We start from the raw sequence: 18,779 nt of genomic DNA, 5'->3' as shown, positions 1-18,779 counted from the left end.
TTGCTAGCTTGGGATGAGAGCTTGTACATCAGCAGTGGGGAGGGCAGTGCTGTCACTCCCCTGCCACGTTCTCTCATGCTGCCTCGTGGGCTTCTGGTCTTTTGGCCCCAGAAAGCACATGCCATTCCTTCTGATGTGATGTCCCTTTGTCCTAGTGTCACTGCTGAGCAGTCGCTGCTGGAGCCGAGCCATCCCCAGGATGAAGCGGAGGAAGAACTTCCTGATGGCCTGGATGAGAGCTGCAGTCGGGAGGAGGATGAGGATAGTGAGTGCTGGTTCCCTGGGGAGGGCTGTGCTCTGTGCCTCAAGGTGGGGAGTGTGGGGGCTGTCTGGGAGCTGGGGGTGAGCACAGCTGCCCTCCTGTCTTACATTCATGCTGTCATTTCAGGATGACCTAGAGATTGTGCTGAACCCAAAAGCGATGTAGCAGCATGGGTTCCTCTGGGGAGCAGGCTAGGGTTCACCACTATCCTCCAAAACTTAGCCATCTCCTCTCTGTGCAGGGCTGTCAGCTCCACCCCTGCCCTGCCTTTTATGCGACCAATTAGTGGGCAAAACCCAGGATCCAAGGATTTGGGACAGCTGGGAAGGGTCTGTCCCCTGGAGCATTTGTTTTCTCTCTTCCCTTCCTAACTCTGTGTGCATTCACTCCCCACGGAGACAAAACTTGAGTCTGTCCCCTCCTGTAGGTGACTCGGATGCTTCCTCTGTCGCTGGCGTGTCATTCAGTGGCTCTGTGGCTCTTGTATCCAGGTTAGTAGCTGTAAATAGTAAATTGAACTTGGCATCTTTGTCCAATCTTGTCCGTCTTTGCCCTCCCTGTTGATAGAGGAGAGCTGTAGTGTGTGGGGGAATGAAGTGAAAGTAGCAACAGGCTTCCCAAGCAAAATGAGCTTCCTTGCTACCCTGCAGACCAAAGCTACCTCTCCTGCTACAGACAGTAGCCTGCAAAGTGCTGATGGTGCATCTACCACAGCAAAACAGGGGTCTTCATTTCACTGCCACTTCCAGTTTCTGGGTTAAGTTTAACCGGATTAAACTGTGCTCTTACAGTGTTGCTGCCTTGCAGATGAAGCAGAGTGGAGGTGTCCTGGGCCAGAGATTGCAAAAGCTCCTTGGGGTCTTGTGTCTCAGCACTGCATCCTAGAAAAAAATCCTGGAGCCTGGGTTTTTCTTTAGATTTTGGAAGGAGGTTTCTCTGGGGAGGATTGGTCAGCCTGTGGTCATCTGAGCCCTGACTCTGTGACTCCTGGCAGACCTTTGTGGGACCTGTTCTTCCAACAATGGGAGTTGGTCCTTGCAGCTGTGCTGCCCATGGCACCAGGGCTGCCTTGGGCTTTGCTGTCTGCCCGACAACTTGCTGATTTCCATCATGCCATAACTCACTTGGGAGATGAGGAAGGCTTCCTCCAAGCAAATATTGAACCTCAAGGTGCTGCAGGGCTCTGGGTATGCCTACATGGTTGTGAAAGTCCTGCAGAGGTGACATAAATTGGACCAGCAGGTGTTTCTGGCAGGACGTGGCTGGTTGGTCTCTGGTGGCAGATGGGGGGGAAGCAGCGCTTGGGCCAAATGCTTTCTGTGGCAGGGACAGGGGGGATGTTGGCCACTTCTCTGTGCAGGCTGTGTGGTGGGCTGGCCTCAAAGCCTTTGCAGCTGTCTCCTGCTTTCAGTCTGTTGTGGGCAAAACCAGTTTTGTGCTAGGGAATGTTAATCAACATAATTTATTGCCAATGAACAAACTTTTAATTACCAATTCTGGTATTGATAAAAAATATATACAAGGATGTAGGGAAAACACCTCTTCTTACCCCGTCCTGGACTCCAATCCCCCCGCCGCAGCTACACTCAGTCCCTTCAGCAAGGCAAGGGGTGGCCTGGGAGATTGGGTTCAATGTGTTGTGATTCCTTTTCTTTTGCTGCTCTTTGTTCCTTGGTGGATTTCTCTGGTGTGGCTTCTTCCACTGGCTGCAGTGGCTTGTATTTGAGTATATGTTCATTACAAACTCTGTTAGCATCATCACAACCTTAATAGATATGTTATAAATTCTACCCTTCCTCCCAGGTGTTAGGGATTGCTGTGGTAAGAAGGTGTACAGTCAGTAAAACTCCAGCCCTCTTCTCTGCAACATACCAAAACCAAGAGGGTTACAGCAGCTGAATCATATATGCATTACAACCTCCACCCCTTGTTCCTGTGGACTAGGTTATAGGGTTTGTCATGTAACAAACTCCACCCCTTGCCCTGGTAAAACACAAAACCGGTGGGGGTTACAACACTTGGCATGCACATTCATTGCAAGCTCACCCCCTTGTCACTGCAGACTGGGTTACTGACCTTAGTGCCCATTGCTTACACCACATTGCGATGATGCAAATCCCCAATACCAGGATCAAGGCTCCTTCCGGCTTCCCCCTGTGCTACTTTTCACCTTTAGCCAACTGCCTACCGCTTCATCTCTCCTAGGAACTGCACTGAGGGCCTGGACCAGCCTGCTGAGGCTCAGGAGAAAGTGCTCAAACCAGCTCTTGTCTGCAGTTTATTCCCTAATGTGCCTCCAACCATCTACTTCAGTACTCGGGATGAGAGAGGTGAGCTGGGGTCTGTTGCCATGCAGGGTGAGAGTGGCCAGCCCGTTATTAGCAAGCAGCGGTGGCAGCGCACAGCCAGGAGCTGGCCAGCAGTGGCTCCCTTTCACCCTTCCCGTGATGAGACCCAGCACCACTGTGAGATCCAAAGGGCTGGAGTGAAATGATGGCTGCTCCCACAGCCTGGAGCGTGAGTCAGGCTGCCACCAAATGTCCCAGTGTCCTGGATCTCCCCCAGCCATGGAGTCTTCTGCTCCATGCTAGTTCTGCAAAGGGGTCTACACACCCTCCTCTGCAGGCCTGATGCCTGTGCAGTAAACCACAAGAATTTCTCTGTGTGCAGCTGTAGAAAATCCGGGTATTGTGTTTGTTTTCATTCTGTCCTTATCTTTTTGCCTTCCTAGTGGAAAAGCTGCCTTGGGAGCAGAGGAAGCTGCTGCGATGGAAAATGTGCACAGTCACGCCAAACATAGTGAAGCAAACCGTTGGCAGGTCCCACTTCAGAGTCAGCAAAAGTAAGTTGTGGGAGGCTGGCAGCATCCAACACATCATGTCCTCCTTCACCTCCAGCCCATGGGCATGAGAAGGCAGACCGCTTGTGAAGAGCAGAGCAGGAGCGATACAGGCTCGGCACTGCAGGATGCTGGGTTCCCATTTCTGGCTGTCTGACTCGCAATATCCAAGTTCTGTGGGTCCTGACAGGGCCTGATCTGCCTCTTGGCTTGTCTCTGGCATAGACCACAAGGACTTACTCCTGGGTTGTCAGGAGCTGAGGCAGTGTGTGGGGCAGCAGAGCTGTGCTCCAGCTTGTTTGAGCTGTGCCTCTAGATGGTGCTGCCACTCTGAGGCTGGCACTCATCTGGTGCCAACCCCAGCGCCGCTGTCCCTTGTCCGCATGTGCTGAGGAAGAAGCCATCCTCTCTGACCATAGCCAGAGAGTTCTTAGCATTGGGATCTTGTTGCTGCGTAGGAGATGTGTAGGAGAGAGCTGGGGCTGGGGAAGCACTGAGCATTTGCAGCTAAGATCCGTACCCTGGAGTGTGATCTCCCAGCAGTACTCCTGCTCGTATCAGGAGACCTCTGCGCAGACAATTTTGAGGCTATAGTGGGATGCACAGGGCAGAGCAAGACCTAGGAAGTCTTGCAATCCTACATGTCCCTCTGTGGTGCAGTGCCAATTAGCCAACTGCTTCATTCACCTGCTGTAAAGCAGGGAAGTCAGGGTGCTGGGGGATTAAAGCCATTCCTTTGACCCTGTGTCTGCCCAGATCCCCACAACAATCATGTTTGCAAGGATATGACCCACCTGGTTAACTGGATCCCACTCACAGCCCTTGGTTTGGCAGCCTTGCAGTAGCCAGTATGAGTGCTTTGTGCTATTGCTGTGCAGCATCCCTGCCACACTTCTGCTAGCCCCAGGAGACGGGGTGCTGGTGTGTTGAGAGAGCGTTTTGGGTGTCAGGGTACTCAGTCATGGATTTCTCTGTTTTTCCTGCAGAAAGCAATGACTGGCTGGGTTGCTGGGGCCACCACATGAAATCCCCCAGCTTCAGAGCTATCAGGGAGCACCAGAAGGTAGGAGATGTTTTGGGCTGACCTCCTTCACGTGCATGGAGAGCATGTTGGGAGCAGTTTGGGTGCCCCTCTCTTCAGGGCCAGGTGTTTGTTGTGCAGGCTGTCCCTGCAGTGTCCCTTCCAGACCGTGGCAGCTGGCATTCCTGTGCTGGCAGATGAGCCCAAGAGACAGACACAGCTGGGTGAGAATCCCCACTGTGAGGGTGGTTCTTGTACAGACTGAGGCTGTAGCCAAGTCGTGTTCCCTTGTGAGCTCATCTAAATTCAGTCATTGTTGCTTAAAGCAGTCCTTCCTCTGGCAGAACTGAGTGGTAGGGCCAGTGCGCTCCCTGCCAGCGCAGCTAGAGGGGATGTACCTAACTCAGATCACAAAAGGGTCAGGAGTGGCCCATGGCTTGGGGAGCATGTGAGGAACCAGAGGTTTGATATCTATCACACATACATATTTGTTCTGGAGAGCTGTCATGCTCCAAACTGCTTGGTTTTGAGGCAGCATCCAGGTTTGGAAGCTAGCAGCCTCTAGTCCTGTTCCTGTCCTGCTGCGGGGTCTTTCTTTCCCCAGAGCTTATGTTGCATGGGCAGGACTCTGGCATACAGTTTAGAAGCAAGAAAGAAACCACTGGGGTGGAGGATACTGCCAGAGGAAGCTCAAAGGCTGGGGGTTAGTGCCCTGTAGCTGTTCAGACATCAGAAGGGACGAGGTGGCAGCTGCTGGCTTTGTAGCTGGTGTGGGTCACTGTGTGGGTGTTTATCCCTGCAAAGCTTCAGGAGCAGGTGCGTCCTGTCTTGGTGCAATCCTGGGAGGGGAGCAAAGAGCATTACCCTGCACTGTGTTCAGAAAGAATGTATCTTCTGGCCTGGGAGCAGCAAGGGGTAGGCAGGGAGGTGGGAAGAAGGGAGATCTCACAGCATCTGGGTTCCTTTCCAGCTAAACCACTTCCCTGGTTCATTTCAAATTGGGAGAAAGGACCGTCTGTGGCGCAACCTGTTGAAGATGCAGGCTCGCTGTGGGAAGAAGGAGTTTAACTTCTTCCCCCAGTCCTTCATCCTGCCCCAGGACATCAAATTACTCAGGAAAGCATGGGAGGAAGGAGCTAGCCACCAGAAATGGATTGTGAAACCAGTAAGTGCAAAGCAGAGCTCAATTCTCTGTCCCATTGTAGCTGTAGGGAGAAGATCTGATCCCTTCTTGTTTGTGTTTTGCAGCCAGCATCAGCAAGAGGAATTGGTATCCAGGTCATCCACAAATGGAGCCAGCTCCCCAAAAGGAGACCGCTGCTGGTACAGAGGTGAGCGAGTGTCATGGTTTAACCCCAGCCAGCGACTAAGCACCACGCAGCCACTCACTCACTTTCCCCCCACCCAGTGGGATGGGAGAGAGAATCGGGGAAAAAAAGTAAAACTCGTGGGTTGAGATAAGAACAGGTTAATAGGACAGAAAGGAAAAAAAAAATAATTATAACAATAATAAAATGACAATAATAATAATAAAAGAATTGGAATATACAAAACAAGTGATGCACAATGCAATTGCTCATGACTCAATGACTGACGCCCAGTTAGTTCCCGAGCAGCGATCACCCCAGGCCAGCTCCCCCCAGTTTATATAGTAGGCATGATGTCACATGGTACGGAATACCCCTTCAGCCAGTTTGGGTCAGCTGTCCTGGCTATGTCCCCTCCCAGCTTCTTGTGCCTCTCCAGCCTTCTTGCTGGCTGGGCATGAGAAGCTTGACTTAGTCTAAACATTACTTGGCAGTAAATGAAAACATCAGCATTATCAACATTCTTCTCATACCATGCTCAAAAACATAGCACTATACCAGCTACTAGGAAGACAATTAACTCTATCGCAGCTGAAACCAGGACAGTGAGGGAAAGCAAGGTTGACACACAGCCTGGGACCTCCTAGCATCTCTGGCCAGATATGGGCTGCTGCCACTACGAGGCAGAGCAGAAGCACCTGATTTTCATCTGGAAACTTCTCGACTGCCTGGTTGTAATGCTGCTGCTGGAAGAGTGGCTCTGTCAGCTGCAGCTGGGCTTATCAGAGTGCTGCTGTCTCTGTGTAGATTTTTGAGGTCTTGGGTACAAACTGGCTCCATGGGCTTTCTGGAGCTTCTGTCTGTCAGGTGATCAGCTTCAGCTCTGCTGTGATCCTGCTCCCACTGCTTTGTACTCTGGGGTTTGACATCTCTGGAGGCAAACAAACCTTATCCAGTGCCCACAAGCACAGTTGGAAGAAAAGTCCCAGGGGAGAGGTGGCAATTGTCAAAGATTTGTTCTTATCCAAGTTAGAATGAGTCAGTGTGTGTGGCCTCTGTGTGTGTGGATGTTGGTCAAAGGATTTTCTTGAAATATTTTCAGAATCTCCTTTTCCTTCTGCAGAAAAATGGAATAGCTTATCTTGGTTTGAGGCTGCTTTCTGGGAAAGTTCTCGTGAGGGCAGGAAAACTGGTGTTTGGCAGACAGGGAACTGCTGTGTTGACTTGTCTGTTCTCCCTGTCCACTTCCTGTGCAAAGTGATAAGCTTTCCTATGGAAAATCATGAACTTCTGGGGTGAATAATCAAATGATTTGGATGAAAATTTCCAACTGTTTCTGCTCACTGAACCAAACCATCTGTGGCCCACTGCATGTCTTAGATGTTCCTGAATACTGTGATCAGTCTTGTGGGTGTAGAAAAGCTACTGTGCCTTAGAGCCAGGGAAAATCTCTTCAAAATGGAACTGAGCAGAGGGGAATACTGCTCATGTGCTGCAGGATCTTCCTGTGCATGGGAGAGCTTTTTTCTCTCTCATTTTGACTGTGATGCACTTAACTTGGAAATGCTGTGCCAAAGGGCTTCTGCCTTGATCCCTGGTTTTGCCAAGTCTTCTGAGGTGGGGGCTAGAGATGTTCCTGCACATGGAAATCATAACCCTTCCCCGGTGCTTGCTTCTCTCTGCAGATATCTGCACAAACCCTACCTCATTGGCGGGAAGAAGTTTGACCTGAGGATCTACGTTTATGTCACTTGCTATGACCCCCTCAGGGTCTACCTGTTCAAGGATGGATTGGTTCGCTTTGCTAGCTGCAAGTAGGTTGTACGGGAGAGCGGTGCTGGGGGGACGACCTCAGCACTGAGGCATGTGTGACTGTGGTACCGGCCTCGGCTGGGGCAGGAGGGAGTCATCCTGTATACACTGATGCTTAAAGCTGTAGTTTGCTTGCTTAAGAAGCAGTCGGGAAACACATGGGGTCACTGCAGGTGACAGTGTTGAAAGGGAATCTGAGACGATGCTTTGTTCATCCGTGCTTCCCAAGGCAAGATCAGCTCAGTGTAAAGCAGTTCTTGAAATATGCTGTCTGTGCTTCATACTGCATAAGAGCTGGCATACCAGAAACTGAGATGTTTCTTCCAGTTTTGGCTGTATTGCCTCGGACTGCTGCAGTTCCATCAGTGCTTTTGCTCACCGATGCTCTGGTCTTTTCTTAAGGACATGCTGTGAGGGTGGGATTGCATCTTACTGCCCCAAGGCAGCTTGCTCTGCGTCTCATGCTTTGTCCCATCAGCTCTGGGCCCATGGGGACAGAGAGCTCCAGGCAGCCTGGGAAAGGGAGGCAGCAGGGCTGGTGGATGGCCAAGAGTGGTCTGAGATGAGAACAGAGTTTCTGCCTGCCCCATGGGCCTGGGGGCAGCCAGTTCAAGCTGACTGCTTGTGCTCCTATTGTCTCATCCAGGTACTCCTCCTCAATGAAGAGCCTCAGCAACAAGTTCGTGCACTTGACCAACTACAGCGTGAACAAGAAGAACACGGAGTACAAGTCCAACTCGGATGAGACTGCTTGTCAGGGACACAAATGGTATGCTGCTTTTAGGGCAGTTATTCTATTCCCTGTTAAGTCAGTCTTTTCAGTATTCCTACCCAAAACTTGAAGGTGCTTCCTGTATTGTCTGCTCCCACTTGGGGAAACTGGAGAAGCAGAGTGATTTTAGCATGGGTTAGTGTCGATGGAATCTGGACAGTCTCCCTGGCTTGTGACTCATCCTGGCTGCTGCTGCTTGGGCTGTGGTTGCTGTTCATCCCGCCTGTGTCTGTGCCGTTCCCTGCTTCCAACGCTGCTCTTATCTGTGCTCATTCATCCCCTTGCCCTGTTGCAGGGGCAATGGGATGTGGTTAAAGCAGAATCTGATTTTTTGCTGTTAGAACTTGAATGGGTAATTGCAATGCTTAAATTGGCTAGATGGGAGCTTCTGCCCATCTCGCTCTTGACTTCCCTATGGAGGCAGAGAAAGGGACAGTCCTGGTGCAAAACTGATAATTTGTGTGCTACTCAGTGTGAATAGGAGTAGCGGTGCCATTTCTAGGCATTTGGGAGGTGGCCTGCAGTCTTGCAGGAGTTCCTGTTCCCTGCTGTCCCATGGGTGGACTGATCCAAGGCCCCAGGCACTTGTCTCTGATTCCATAGCTGTGTTTGAACTCTTTTAAAAATAGTGCAGGATAGAGTTCTCAATTCATGGGCCTGGGCAGGGCTACTTCACTTCAAAGGGAGCTGCAGAAGGTGGTTTGCTGTGGTAGGATTGCTTTCTCAAACACGGACCTGCTGCACAGTGGTTTGTTCCTCTCCTGGGACTTTGAGAAGGGGCTGCTGTCCCCCAGCAGTTGAAATCCCACCCATGGGGGTGGGATTGTGTGGGTTTTTGGTACCGCCATGCAAGTCAAAGCTGGCTGCTCCCACGTTAAAGATGAGAGTGGCTGTAATCCGCTCCATCTCTTGTATGCAGGAAGCGTGACCTTTGGATTCCTGGACATTAGCCACACAGTCACTTGAGCAATATCTGAGCATCCTTGGCTTAGTGTCAGGGTAGCTTGCAACACTCAGTGTGGTGTGGGAAACTCCTATAAAAGCAAAGATGCTCCCCCCCTACCATCTTGTTCTCCATGTTTTTAAAAAAATTTTCTCCACCCCCGAAGCCTTGGTGAAATGGCTCTAGCTAAAAGATTTACGGGGGTCTTGCTGGATTCTTGCTGAGCTGCTTTGTAGTGCTGCGGGGGAAGGCCTGCAGGAAGGGGAGGTTTGCTGAGGACGTGGAGGGGGAGGGAAGAGAAGATCTGGGCCTGACTTACCTTGCTCATGTGCTAATTTGGGACTTATTACTCCAGTGCTGGGACAAGTCTATGACAGATTTATGTTCCTAGTAGCTGGGCCTACAAGACCAGCGGCCAGGCTGCGGAGGGCAGCAACCAGGAGCTGAGGGGTTTGAGGATGGCAGAAGGGTGGCCATGCCAGGGAAGAGCTTTGTCAAGGCTCCCCTCTGCTGCTTTGACTCCCCTTGCAGGGCTGGGCAGCAAGAGGCTACAGAGCTACCTCCTTTGCTTTTTCTCTCCCAGGGCACTCAAAGCTCTCTGGAGTTACCTGACCCAGAAGGGAGTTAATAGCGAGGCCATCTGGGAGAAGATTAAGGACATCGTTATCAAAACCATCATTGCGTGAGTCCTGGCACCCCTTGCTCTGTGCCTGGCTGTGGGGTGCACCCTGGCCCCTTTGGCTCTCCAGTCCCCTGTCAGCCCAGTGCTTTTGCTCTTAATCTAAATGCTACCACTTCTTTTGGCTTCAGTATTTCTCTCTGGATCCTTCCTTTCATCCTGTTACTTATGCTCATGCTGCAGTAGCTGCAATGGGTAAATAGACCTTACATTTCCTGGGTCTGCCTGCAGTGCAGGGGTGGAGGTCAGGAGGGTGCGGTGTACCCAATACTCTGCACAGCTTGCCGCCCACTCCCCTGCTTGGCCAGGGTGCCTGAGAAGAAAGGTCCCCTGGTGCAGGATAGATCTTGTGTTCAGAGGCAGATCCTGCCTGACAGAGCAGGGATGCTCAGGATGCAATGCTGGATCCATACGCAGCGCAGCAGCAGCAGCTCACAGGCCTGAGTTGGTCTCTCAGCCCACCCGCTCCCACAGCATGTGGCTGCATACGCTCTCAGAACTGGCAGCGTGTGCCTTGAACAGCCAGAGCTCTGCTGTCTGACTGTTGGAAACAAGCGTTTTTTCCTTGGCTTGCAGATCTGAGCCCTACGTGAACAGCCTGGTGAAGATGTATGTGCGGCGGCCGTATTGTTGCCATGAGCTGTTTGGGTTTGATATCATGCTGGATGAAAACCTCAAGCCCTGGATCTTAGAGGTCAACATTTCCCCAAGGTAAAGCAGATTCTGAGCCACAGCAGAGTGGTTAATGGCCTTTCTTTTACCACAAAGTGAATTTGGCTCGTAATGTCCCCTCCACCCTGTGCTGAAAGACTGTGGGCTTTGAAGCCTCCCTCTCCAGATTGCAGGAATCAAAGTCCTCCCTGTCTGCGAAAGCAACATCTATCGGCAGCTCAGAAAGCTTCACTGGGCATGCTCCAGCTAGAGCCAGGGGAGAGTATGTTAAAAAAGGAAGGCCAAGGAGGGATGTGTCATGTAGGGAACGGGTAATGGCAGAGATTTCTTCTTTGCGTGGGCAGAAGTGATCAGCGGCTCCACTGCCTCGTGCACTGTTCCTTGCTTGCTGACAGCACCCGGCTGCGCGGTGTTGGCTGCGCAGGCAGGGCTGGGAGCTGCAGTGTACCTCAGTACAGCCTCTCCTGCCTGCAAGAGTGGATGGGCATGAGCTGGACACAGAGCTGTGGTCCCACACAGGGTTCTGGGGATGGGTTTGCTGGTTTCCAGCAAATCTGGGAAGAGGTGGAGAAATGAACCATTTCTGGTGGGGAGCCCCTATTCAAAGAGCTGTTGTCAGGATTTTTCTCTCAATGTCTCATGGCTGTCTGTGATGAGGTGAGGGACAGGCTGGGTTTTGTATCCCGGTCAGTATTAACCCAGGGAGTGATCTTGAGGCCGTGGGGCTCAGCACCTCCATTCTAGCACTCAGTGATGCTTCTTCCCCACAGCCTCCACTCCAACTCCCCACTGGACGTGAGCATCAAGGGCCAGATGATCCGGGACCTCCTCAACCTCGCTGGCTTTGTTCTGCCCAGCACGGACAGCATGGTCTCAAGGCCGCAGACAAGAAGTGGCTCTACCTGCAGGTCAGCCCCTTTCTCTGTCAGAGAGGCAGGCTTTTCTCTTGGGGGATTTCATCCGGGGGCTGCTTGCAGCCTGGCAAACGCTAGTTTCTATGCTGTTGAGAGTCTGTGCTTGCTGGTCCTTCAGCTATGGGTCTGAGGGACTTGCATCATTGCCTGGGTATCTGGTTCCTGCGGTCTCTTCAAGGCAGAAGGATTTATGCCCTCTCTGCAAGTCCATAGTTGGAAGTGAGGCCAGCGTAGTTTGTGCTTGCTCTGCAGTTAGTCGAGTTGTGCTCTCTCCTCTTTCCCCCTGGCAGAACTAACGCAATGTTGAGCCTCACTGCCTCTCCGTTTGCTTGGAGGGCTGGCTGGCTGTGTTGGGTCTGGATCCGCTTACCCTCTACCCCAGGGCTGACATGCTGCTGCCTTGAGCAAGAGGAACACCTGTTATTTTGCAAAGGCTGGAGTGATCTGTTCCTTAGGCAGCACTCCAGGTGTCAAAGGCTGTAGACCTATGGGTTGGGGTGTGCACAGTCTTACCTTGCAGCTAACATGACTGTTTCTTGCATAAGGCTAATTCTTGGGCATGTGTCCACCCAGGCCCCTGCTCCTTCTGCGTTTCACCACAGCTTGGGCTTATACTGGTTTCAAACCTGACAGTGGGATGAAACCAGTCCTGTTCCCTGTAGCAGAGTGGCTGCTGGCCGTATGTCACTGAAGGAGCAGCTTGCTGGGATGAGCATCAGCACACCCTGATGTGTGGGCATGCCGAAAAATGGGACTCTTGCCCTCCACCTGCCCTGTGCCTTCAGCGAAGGGAGAAGCTTGGAGCGCGGGCCTGTTCTAGCCGGGGAGCTCTCGCCAGCTCGTCTGCGGCGCTTTGATCACACGCTCATTTGTGGCTTGTGACAGAGGTGCTGAAGGGCAGGTGTCCTCGGAAGGACCCGCAGGGGATTAGGCGGATCCTTAACATGGTTCAGATCATGCATTACCAGAGTTCCTGCATCCAGGGGCAAGCTTTCTTAACTGTATCTCCTGCCCTGTAAAGGATATGAAGGGGTTTTTTGCTTATGGGCATAATTCCAGTAGATCTATATGTTCCCCAAGCACCATGCAGCACAGCCTCTAGGCTCTGCTCAGCCTCAAGGCTCTGCTCTCCCTTTTTGGATCTGCACACAACTAATTATTTTTGCAGCAGCAGAACAAATTAGCTGTGTTGATAGAAGGGTTACAAGATGTTGGACAAGTATCTCCCAGACTCTGGCATCCCCAAATGGTTCAGCTGGGTGCTTAGAATAGTTTAGATGGTTGCTGGTCAGACTGTACAAAAGCCAGGATTTCCCATGGCCTGTGGAGCTGGAGCTGAATTCAAGTCTTAAGCACTCTTGGGTGTTGCAGGAGGAAGTTTTTGATCTAAGAGTTCTCTCCTTCCTTGCACAGTACCAGTACTGAGTACTCATACCCCCAGCCCTGTGGTTACAGTTAGGACGCTGCGTTCCAAGTGGGATGTAAACATGAAATCCCACCAGGCTTCAAGTGCTTTGAATCGGGTCATGGTGTGTCTTTGGCCCTCTTGCATCCTATGTGGGTGTAAGATGACGGTTCACCTTTTGGTTGAAGGAACACTGAAATGCCTTAGCGAGGAGCTGACAGGGCCCTCCCTGTTCCCCTGCCCACATCCCTCCTGGGTCCTGTGCTGATGCACAAGGCTGTGGGTGCATCACTGATCTTGCAACTAGTGAAATCCTTGGAGAAAGTGTTCTCTCCTCCATGGCATTTTCCTGAGGGTGTCACTGCTCTCACAGAAGTTGCTGGGAGCAGCTCTGCCATGACAGGACTTTGTCTTCTCTGCCTAAATGCTCTACTGCCTCTTCTTGTGTCCTCAGTCTGGGCAGTGCTTTGAAGGAGAAGCCCAAGGCAGTACCTGAGCATTTCATAGCAGAGAAGATGAAGAAGGCCTATTACTTGACGCAGAAGATACCTGACCAGGTATGACACAACCTCCTCTGATACTTGTGCCATCCTGCCAAGCCATTGTCCCAACCAGTCCCACATGTCTATCCCATGTTTGTCTCCAGATTGTGCCCCTCTGTGGGGACAGCCAGATGATGGGGAGCACTTGAGCTCCAGTGGGTTACAAAACAGCTGGTCAGAAATAAATTGGATTTGCTTAAGCCACTGCTGCACTGGCTCATCTTTACATTAAAATAGGCATGTGCTGAGGGGCATGTTACTCACCAGTCCCCAAACAGGGTCTGAGCACTGCCTGTTCCTCCTTGTGTCTCTGCGCAGCTCTCATAGCCTTTGCCTGCTGACCCCATGCAGGTTAGCAGGGATGCTTGCCTTGTGTGCCACCTGGCAGTGTCTGTTAAGAGAGGTTGGGCTGCAGAACTGGGGCATGTTCTCAGCTCTGTGCAGTGTTGATGTCACCACTGAGCCTAGATTTCTTCATTTTCCACATGGTCTGTGTCCCAAAGATCTCAGACACATGGAGACTTCTGCCTGAGAGGGTCTGAGGAGTGGGAAGGTGAGAAGGGGGACCGACAAACTGTAGTTCAGTTCTCCCTGACCCTGCATTGGTCTTATCTGCAGGATTTTTATTCTTCTGTCTTGGACATCCTGACCCCAGATGATGTTCGCATCCTGGTGGAGACAGAGGACGAGTATTCCCGGCGTGGGCAGTTCGAGCGGGTGTTCCCTACCCACATCTCCATGCGGTACCTGCGCTTCTTCGAGCAGCCTCGTTACTTCAACATCCTGGTGACCCAGTGGGAGCTCAAATACTACTTGAATAAACACAAAGGTAACTGCCATCTGAGAACCTGGCACAGTCACCTGAGTCAGGCAGGCTGCCTGCCGTCACTCATGGGAGACTTCTGAGCTACGCATGTTGAGGGAGTGCTGCCTGCCTGCACACTAGCCACAGGAAACGTGTTACCCTCCCAGACTGCTTCAAATATCACGAAAAGCTTATTCTGAGTTGATCAGAGGTGCTGACTGTTCTGGTAAACACAGCACCATCACTTCTAGGTGCCCTGGGGCTGAAGCAGGCTGGGCTTCTGCCTTCAGCCTGTAGCTCTGGCCTCTTACTGTGTTCCTCTGCCTTCTTTTGCGGTAGAAACAGCTGGAGTTGCTAGGCTTTGCTCCTTACAGGTGATCTGTGAAGTGAAGGAAAAATTGGGCCTATTCCCTGGTCTCCTGCTGCTTTCTAATTGATGAAAAACTGTCAGCATGCACACAGAGAAATTCTTCCTAAACACTAGAAATCTAGCTATCATTTCCACCTTTCCAGGACACAACTCTGTATTTTAATAAAAAACATCCTTTAATGAGGCATAGCTGGGCTGGACCAATTCCTTCTTACCCAGGGCTGTCTCTATCAGGGCAGCAGTAGAGGCTCTTCAGGAGAGAGACCAGTGAGGTCTAGTGTGAGGGGTTAGAGAACATAAAGAGTCTGTGGCTCAGGGCTCTCCATCCAGCATCTGATACAGCTGGAGAGGCTTCTGCAGGAGCGAGCCCTCCACTGAGGTGACTGTATGTGTGCGCCTAGCCTGGCTGTCATGCAGAGGGGAAAAAAAAGCTTTTGTCACTTTTCACTGGTATTAGAGCAAATATCAAAGGGGTCAGTAACAGTCTTTCACAGAGAGACACAGTAACCTCATAGCCTTCTCCAGCTGCGCTGTCAGCATGTGTCATCCTTTGCCTCGCTAATACCTTTGCTGGATGCTCTCCTGTCAGCTGGAAGAAAGAACTTGTCATCATTCGCACTGAAGTGCTGCCCTGAACTTTGCTGCTCAGGCCAGGGTCCTGGTTCAGGGAACCACCTTCCCTGAAGCAGCCCAACGAGCAGATTTGCTCTACCCCCTCATTGCTCTTCACCTCTGAGCAAAACCCAACCTCCCCCTGGCCCCTTCCCATTCATGTATGTTCCACACAGCCCTCCTCTCTCCCCAGCCAGCAAGGTGCAAAGCCCGGGCTGGTGCATGGAGCCAGGGCAGGGCTGCCGAGCTGCCCTGGTCCTCTCAGCCCCCAACACATGGGGTTTTTTTCCAAGGTCCTGGGGCTTGCTGAAAGGTCACTGAGGAGCAGAGTTTGGACAGCAAGGATTCCTCCTATAGCCAGGGCTGGTATCGTATAGCAAACCACAGTAACCCCAGCTGGATAGCATCAAGTTCCTGGCCATTGCTGTGCTGGTTCTTAAATCTCAAGGCACCTTAGCTTGTGCTATGGCTCTAAGGCTCTTAAAAAAATAAACAGGAAGAGAGCGGTCCTGGATTTCTCAATATTGCTGGGTTAGCAGGGAGCTTGGCTGTAGTGGGGACAGCTAGCAGGAGGCCTTGAGGAAGTGGAGCCTGTTCAGTGCAGTTGGACACATGGCTCTGCTTGAAGGTGACCTCCCTGTGCTCTGGAGCAGCACGTCTTGTGTGTGGCTGGAGGAACAGTCCCTTCCAGTCACACCACTGGTGAGCTTGGTCCATGCCAGCCTCACCCTCTGTCAGGGATGGGGACCAGGTCTCAGCCCACGTCGAGCTCCGAATGGATCTGTGCAGGGAGAAGGTGATGCGCTGGGATGCTGCAGCTGATCAGTGCTGTGCAAGGTGGAGGTTGCCAGAACTGCCCTCCTCTGGGAAAGGGGCTGGTGACAGCAAAGCTGCTCTACATTTGCACTATAGGAACTTTAACCGGTGCAGCCCAAATCAGGTGCTGCCGTTGGCAGGCACCGGGCTCAGGGGGACAGCCAGTCTGGTCTAATTCGGCAAATCCCGTGTTGCCCCAGTTTCCCTGCTTAGCTGAGCCTGCTGCACGGTGCGTCTGGCTCCCTGGGAGGAAGGTAGGCACTGCGGCAGCCCATGTGCTGGCGCTCGCTAGTGTTTGCTCATACAAAGGGTGAATGCCCTTGGTTTACCCCATGTTTGCTGGGGCTCAGGCACATGTTCAGGTAGTTATTGCATAGCATGTACTGCACAGTCAGTTCACTTGGCGCAGCATATTTGTGTGCCCCAAGCTGGGAAGGCTTAACTCTCTGCAAACTTGGTCGTTTGTTCTTGCTTCTTGTCTTTTCTGTCAATTCCCAGGTCTGGAGCTACTGAAGAACTGGTGTGTCAAAGGGTACCACACCGGGGCAGGGACGGATTTGGCCCAGATGGTGCGTATGGCTGTGGGTAAGCTAGGGAAAGGTGGTTGGTTTGCCTGGGAAGAGTTAGGCAGAGAGCCTGCTTGTTTTGCTTCCCATGGCTCCTGCCCTACCTGTTTGCCCTCTTCTTCCCTCTCTAACAAGGCCTTGGGAAGTCTGGAAAAACCCACGCTTCTCTATCTCCCACCAACATGAAGTCCTCCCAGTATATCAGATTTGTGAGTACTTCACATCTGAATATCCTTGGGTGCACTGGGCACAGCCCTACATATTTGGCACCTAGCCTGCCCTTTATTCCCCTCCGCGAGGGAGCCATCTCCGTCTGTCACTCCTGTGCCTTAACAGCAGGCTGATCCAGTGAAAGAAACCCACTCTTTTGACCTCGAGATACTCTGCTCCCACTTACAGAACAGGGATTCATTAAGCAGAGAGCAAAGACTGCTCTGTTTGCTATTCTGGGAACAGTCTGGTGGCAGTGACGATGCACAGCAGTGTGAGGCAGTTCAAGCTGAAGCGCACTAGGGCAGCCTATGGCAGAGCCCAGCAGGCTTGAGGGATTTTTGCCGCGACTTAAATAGCCATTTGGTTGTCTTTCTCTCCTCCTGCAGTGGTCGTTGCCAAAGTCTTTCTTCCTCCAGAGGAGCAGCGTTCAATCAAATGGCTTCAGCAAACTGGAACTGGGCAGGCTGGGGTGAGTTTGCACCAGCTGTGACGTGCATGGTGTTCAGTGTGGCTTTAGGACTGGTGTCCTCCTGAGAGAGAACTGGCAGCAGGGAAAGCAGCTTTGTTTAAGGGGAGAGAAACAGGTTGGCTTGCAGGCTCTGAAGCCAGCCTCTGCTCTCTGAAGAGCCAACTGGTCGGGCTGGCATGATGTCTGTGCGACAGGGCATGTCTCCTTGGCACCGTATGCCCATCTCGGGTGGGAGTAAGGCTTGGAACAGCCGGACTGGGTGATGTTTGGGATTGTCATGGTCAGGACATGCTGACAAGGTGTTCCCCACAGGGACCCGCACCAATGCTGTGGGCTCTGATGTGACCAGCAGTGAGCAGAGGCTCTCAGCTGCAGCAAGGGGCTGGGGGAGCAGGCAGGCCTCTGCCAGCTTCCCTGAGCAAAGCTGGGCTGCAAAATGGGTGCTGCTGGCCCCGACAGCTTCCTGTGGAGAGTTGGAGGACTGGGGTTCGTCTGGGTGAGCCAAAGTGGAGGGCAGGCACACCCCTGGTCTCTGGTGTTAAGGGAAAGGGCATCCCTGCTCCTGTGCCCAGGCCAAGATGGAGTTGGGTTTATGTGCAGGCAGGGACATCAAGCTGTGACCCTGAAGACCCATCAAATGTCTTGGATGTCTGTTGGGGTGAGTGGTGCTGCCTGGGATGGGAGATGGAGTAGGTGAGCCTGGCAGCCCTGTCTGCAAATCTGTGTATAATGATACTGCAGATGAATGTTGCACCATGGCCCTTTTGATCCTTTCTTGCTGTTCCTAAGCAGCATGGGGTCTCCTTTCTCCTGCAGCACCGTCCTCCCTTCAGCTGATGAAGACCTCACAAGATGCCTGGAGCCCAGCCCTACTCAGAGCTTACCTCTCAACAAGTGCACTGGTGGAGCCAACCAGAAACCTGCTGGCTGCCTCTCAGACACTGCCCTGGTGATATGACCAGGCAGCTGCCGTCCCTCCCTGGGGACAACCCAACCTACCTCAAAGGAAGAGACAGGAGCTGGCTCCGGAGAGCAAGGACTGTGGGAGCCCTCTGTGCTGCACACTTACTTGTAGGGCTGTTTTTAGAGAGGGATGTTTTACTGGGCAAAGAGGAGAGCTGTTTGACTTCCATTTTTAAAACAGATGGCAAAGCCTGAGGAAGTGGGGTTTGTCTGGCCTTTGTCCTAGGCTGCTCTTAAAGCCTGATGTGGTGGTGGCGGTTTCTTTGCTGCGTGGGAGCTGGCTGAGCTTGGAGCCAGCCTGGGCTTCCCATCCCCAACCAGCACAGGCTGAGCCCTTGCTTGCCTGTGTCTCTGTGTGCTTGTCCTGAGCCGCTGGGAGCCAAGTCTGCTTCTGCTCTGCTGCAGCCTGGCCCCTGGAGAAAAGTCCCCAGCCACCACCCTGCTCCTCTGGAAGGAGGAGGGCATGGGACTTTCAACCGACCCATTTCATCCTTTCTGAATACCTGTGCCAACATCCTGTCCTCCCCCAGCCTCAGGGCCTGGGGGAAACTTTGGGCTTGCACATTGCTGCTTGAGAGAGACCACGGGTACCAGCATAGCTCCGATTTGTTGTGGGGACAGTAGGGCTACCAGGGAGGGAGCATCTACTGTGGGCTGTCGGCTCTCCCAGGTGACCTGCAGCATGTGTGTGGGGACTGCAGGCTGGTGCTCTTCTCCTGGGCTCTGCTCTCTATTTTCTTATAATTTCTCAAGGATTTCTATTAAAGTTTAGCACTCAGCTGCTCTCCTGGCCTCCA

The 18,779-nt window shown here is 52.3% G+C and overlaps 1 protein-coding gene across 3 annotated transcripts in view; it reads left to right on the top strand.

Moving 5' to 3' along the window:
* Window positions 1–18,779, top strand: part of TTLL4 (tubulin tyrosine ligase like 4) — a 27,906-nt gene extending 9,127 nt beyond the window's left edge. For 2 of the 3 annotated variants that reach the window (XM_052792061.1, XM_052792062.1), the window contains exons 3-19: window positions 156–265; window positions 690–753; window positions 2,468–2,592; window positions 2,994–3,104; window positions 4,088–4,164; window positions 5,093–5,287; window positions 5,371–5,453; window positions 7,115–7,243; window positions 7,888–8,010; window positions 9,540–9,638; window positions 10,212–10,346; window positions 11,078–11,215; window positions 13,081–13,183; window positions 13,787–13,997; window positions 16,270–16,340; window positions 16,937–17,019; window positions 17,836–18,779. In XM_052792061.1, coding sequence (XP_052648021.1) covers window positions 156–265; window positions 690–753; window positions 2,468–2,592; window positions 2,994–3,104; window positions 4,088–4,164; window positions 5,093–5,287; window positions 5,371–5,453; window positions 7,115–7,243; window positions 7,888–8,010; window positions 9,540–9,638; window positions 10,212–10,346; window positions 11,078–11,215; window positions 13,081–13,183; window positions 13,787–13,997; window positions 16,270–16,340; window positions 16,937–17,019; window positions 17,836–17,977 — 1,999 coding nt within the window. In that variant the 3' untranslated portion in view covers window positions 17,978–18,779. Of the gene's footprint in view, window positions 1–155; window positions 266–689; window positions 754–2,467; window positions 2,593–2,993; window positions 3,105–4,087; window positions 4,165–5,092; window positions 5,288–5,370; window positions 5,454–7,114; window positions 7,244–7,887; window positions 8,011–9,539; window positions 9,639–10,211; window positions 10,347–11,077; window positions 11,216–13,080; window positions 13,184–13,786; window positions 13,998–16,269; window positions 16,341–16,936; window positions 17,020–17,835 lie in introns of those variants that run through there. The other variant, XM_052792063.1, reaches the window with a different exon arrangement.

This window comes from Harpia harpyja, chromosome 7, assembly GCF_026419915.1.
Source record: "Harpia harpyja isolate bHarHar1 chromosome 7, bHarHar1 primary haplotype, whole genome shotgun sequence".
Classification (NCBI taxonomy): Eukaryota; Metazoa; Chordata; class Aves; order Accipitriformes; family Accipitridae; genus Harpia; species Harpia harpyja.
The sequence above is the reverse complement of the archived record's forward strand: the minus strand, read 5'-3'. Positions and strand labels throughout refer to the sequence as shown.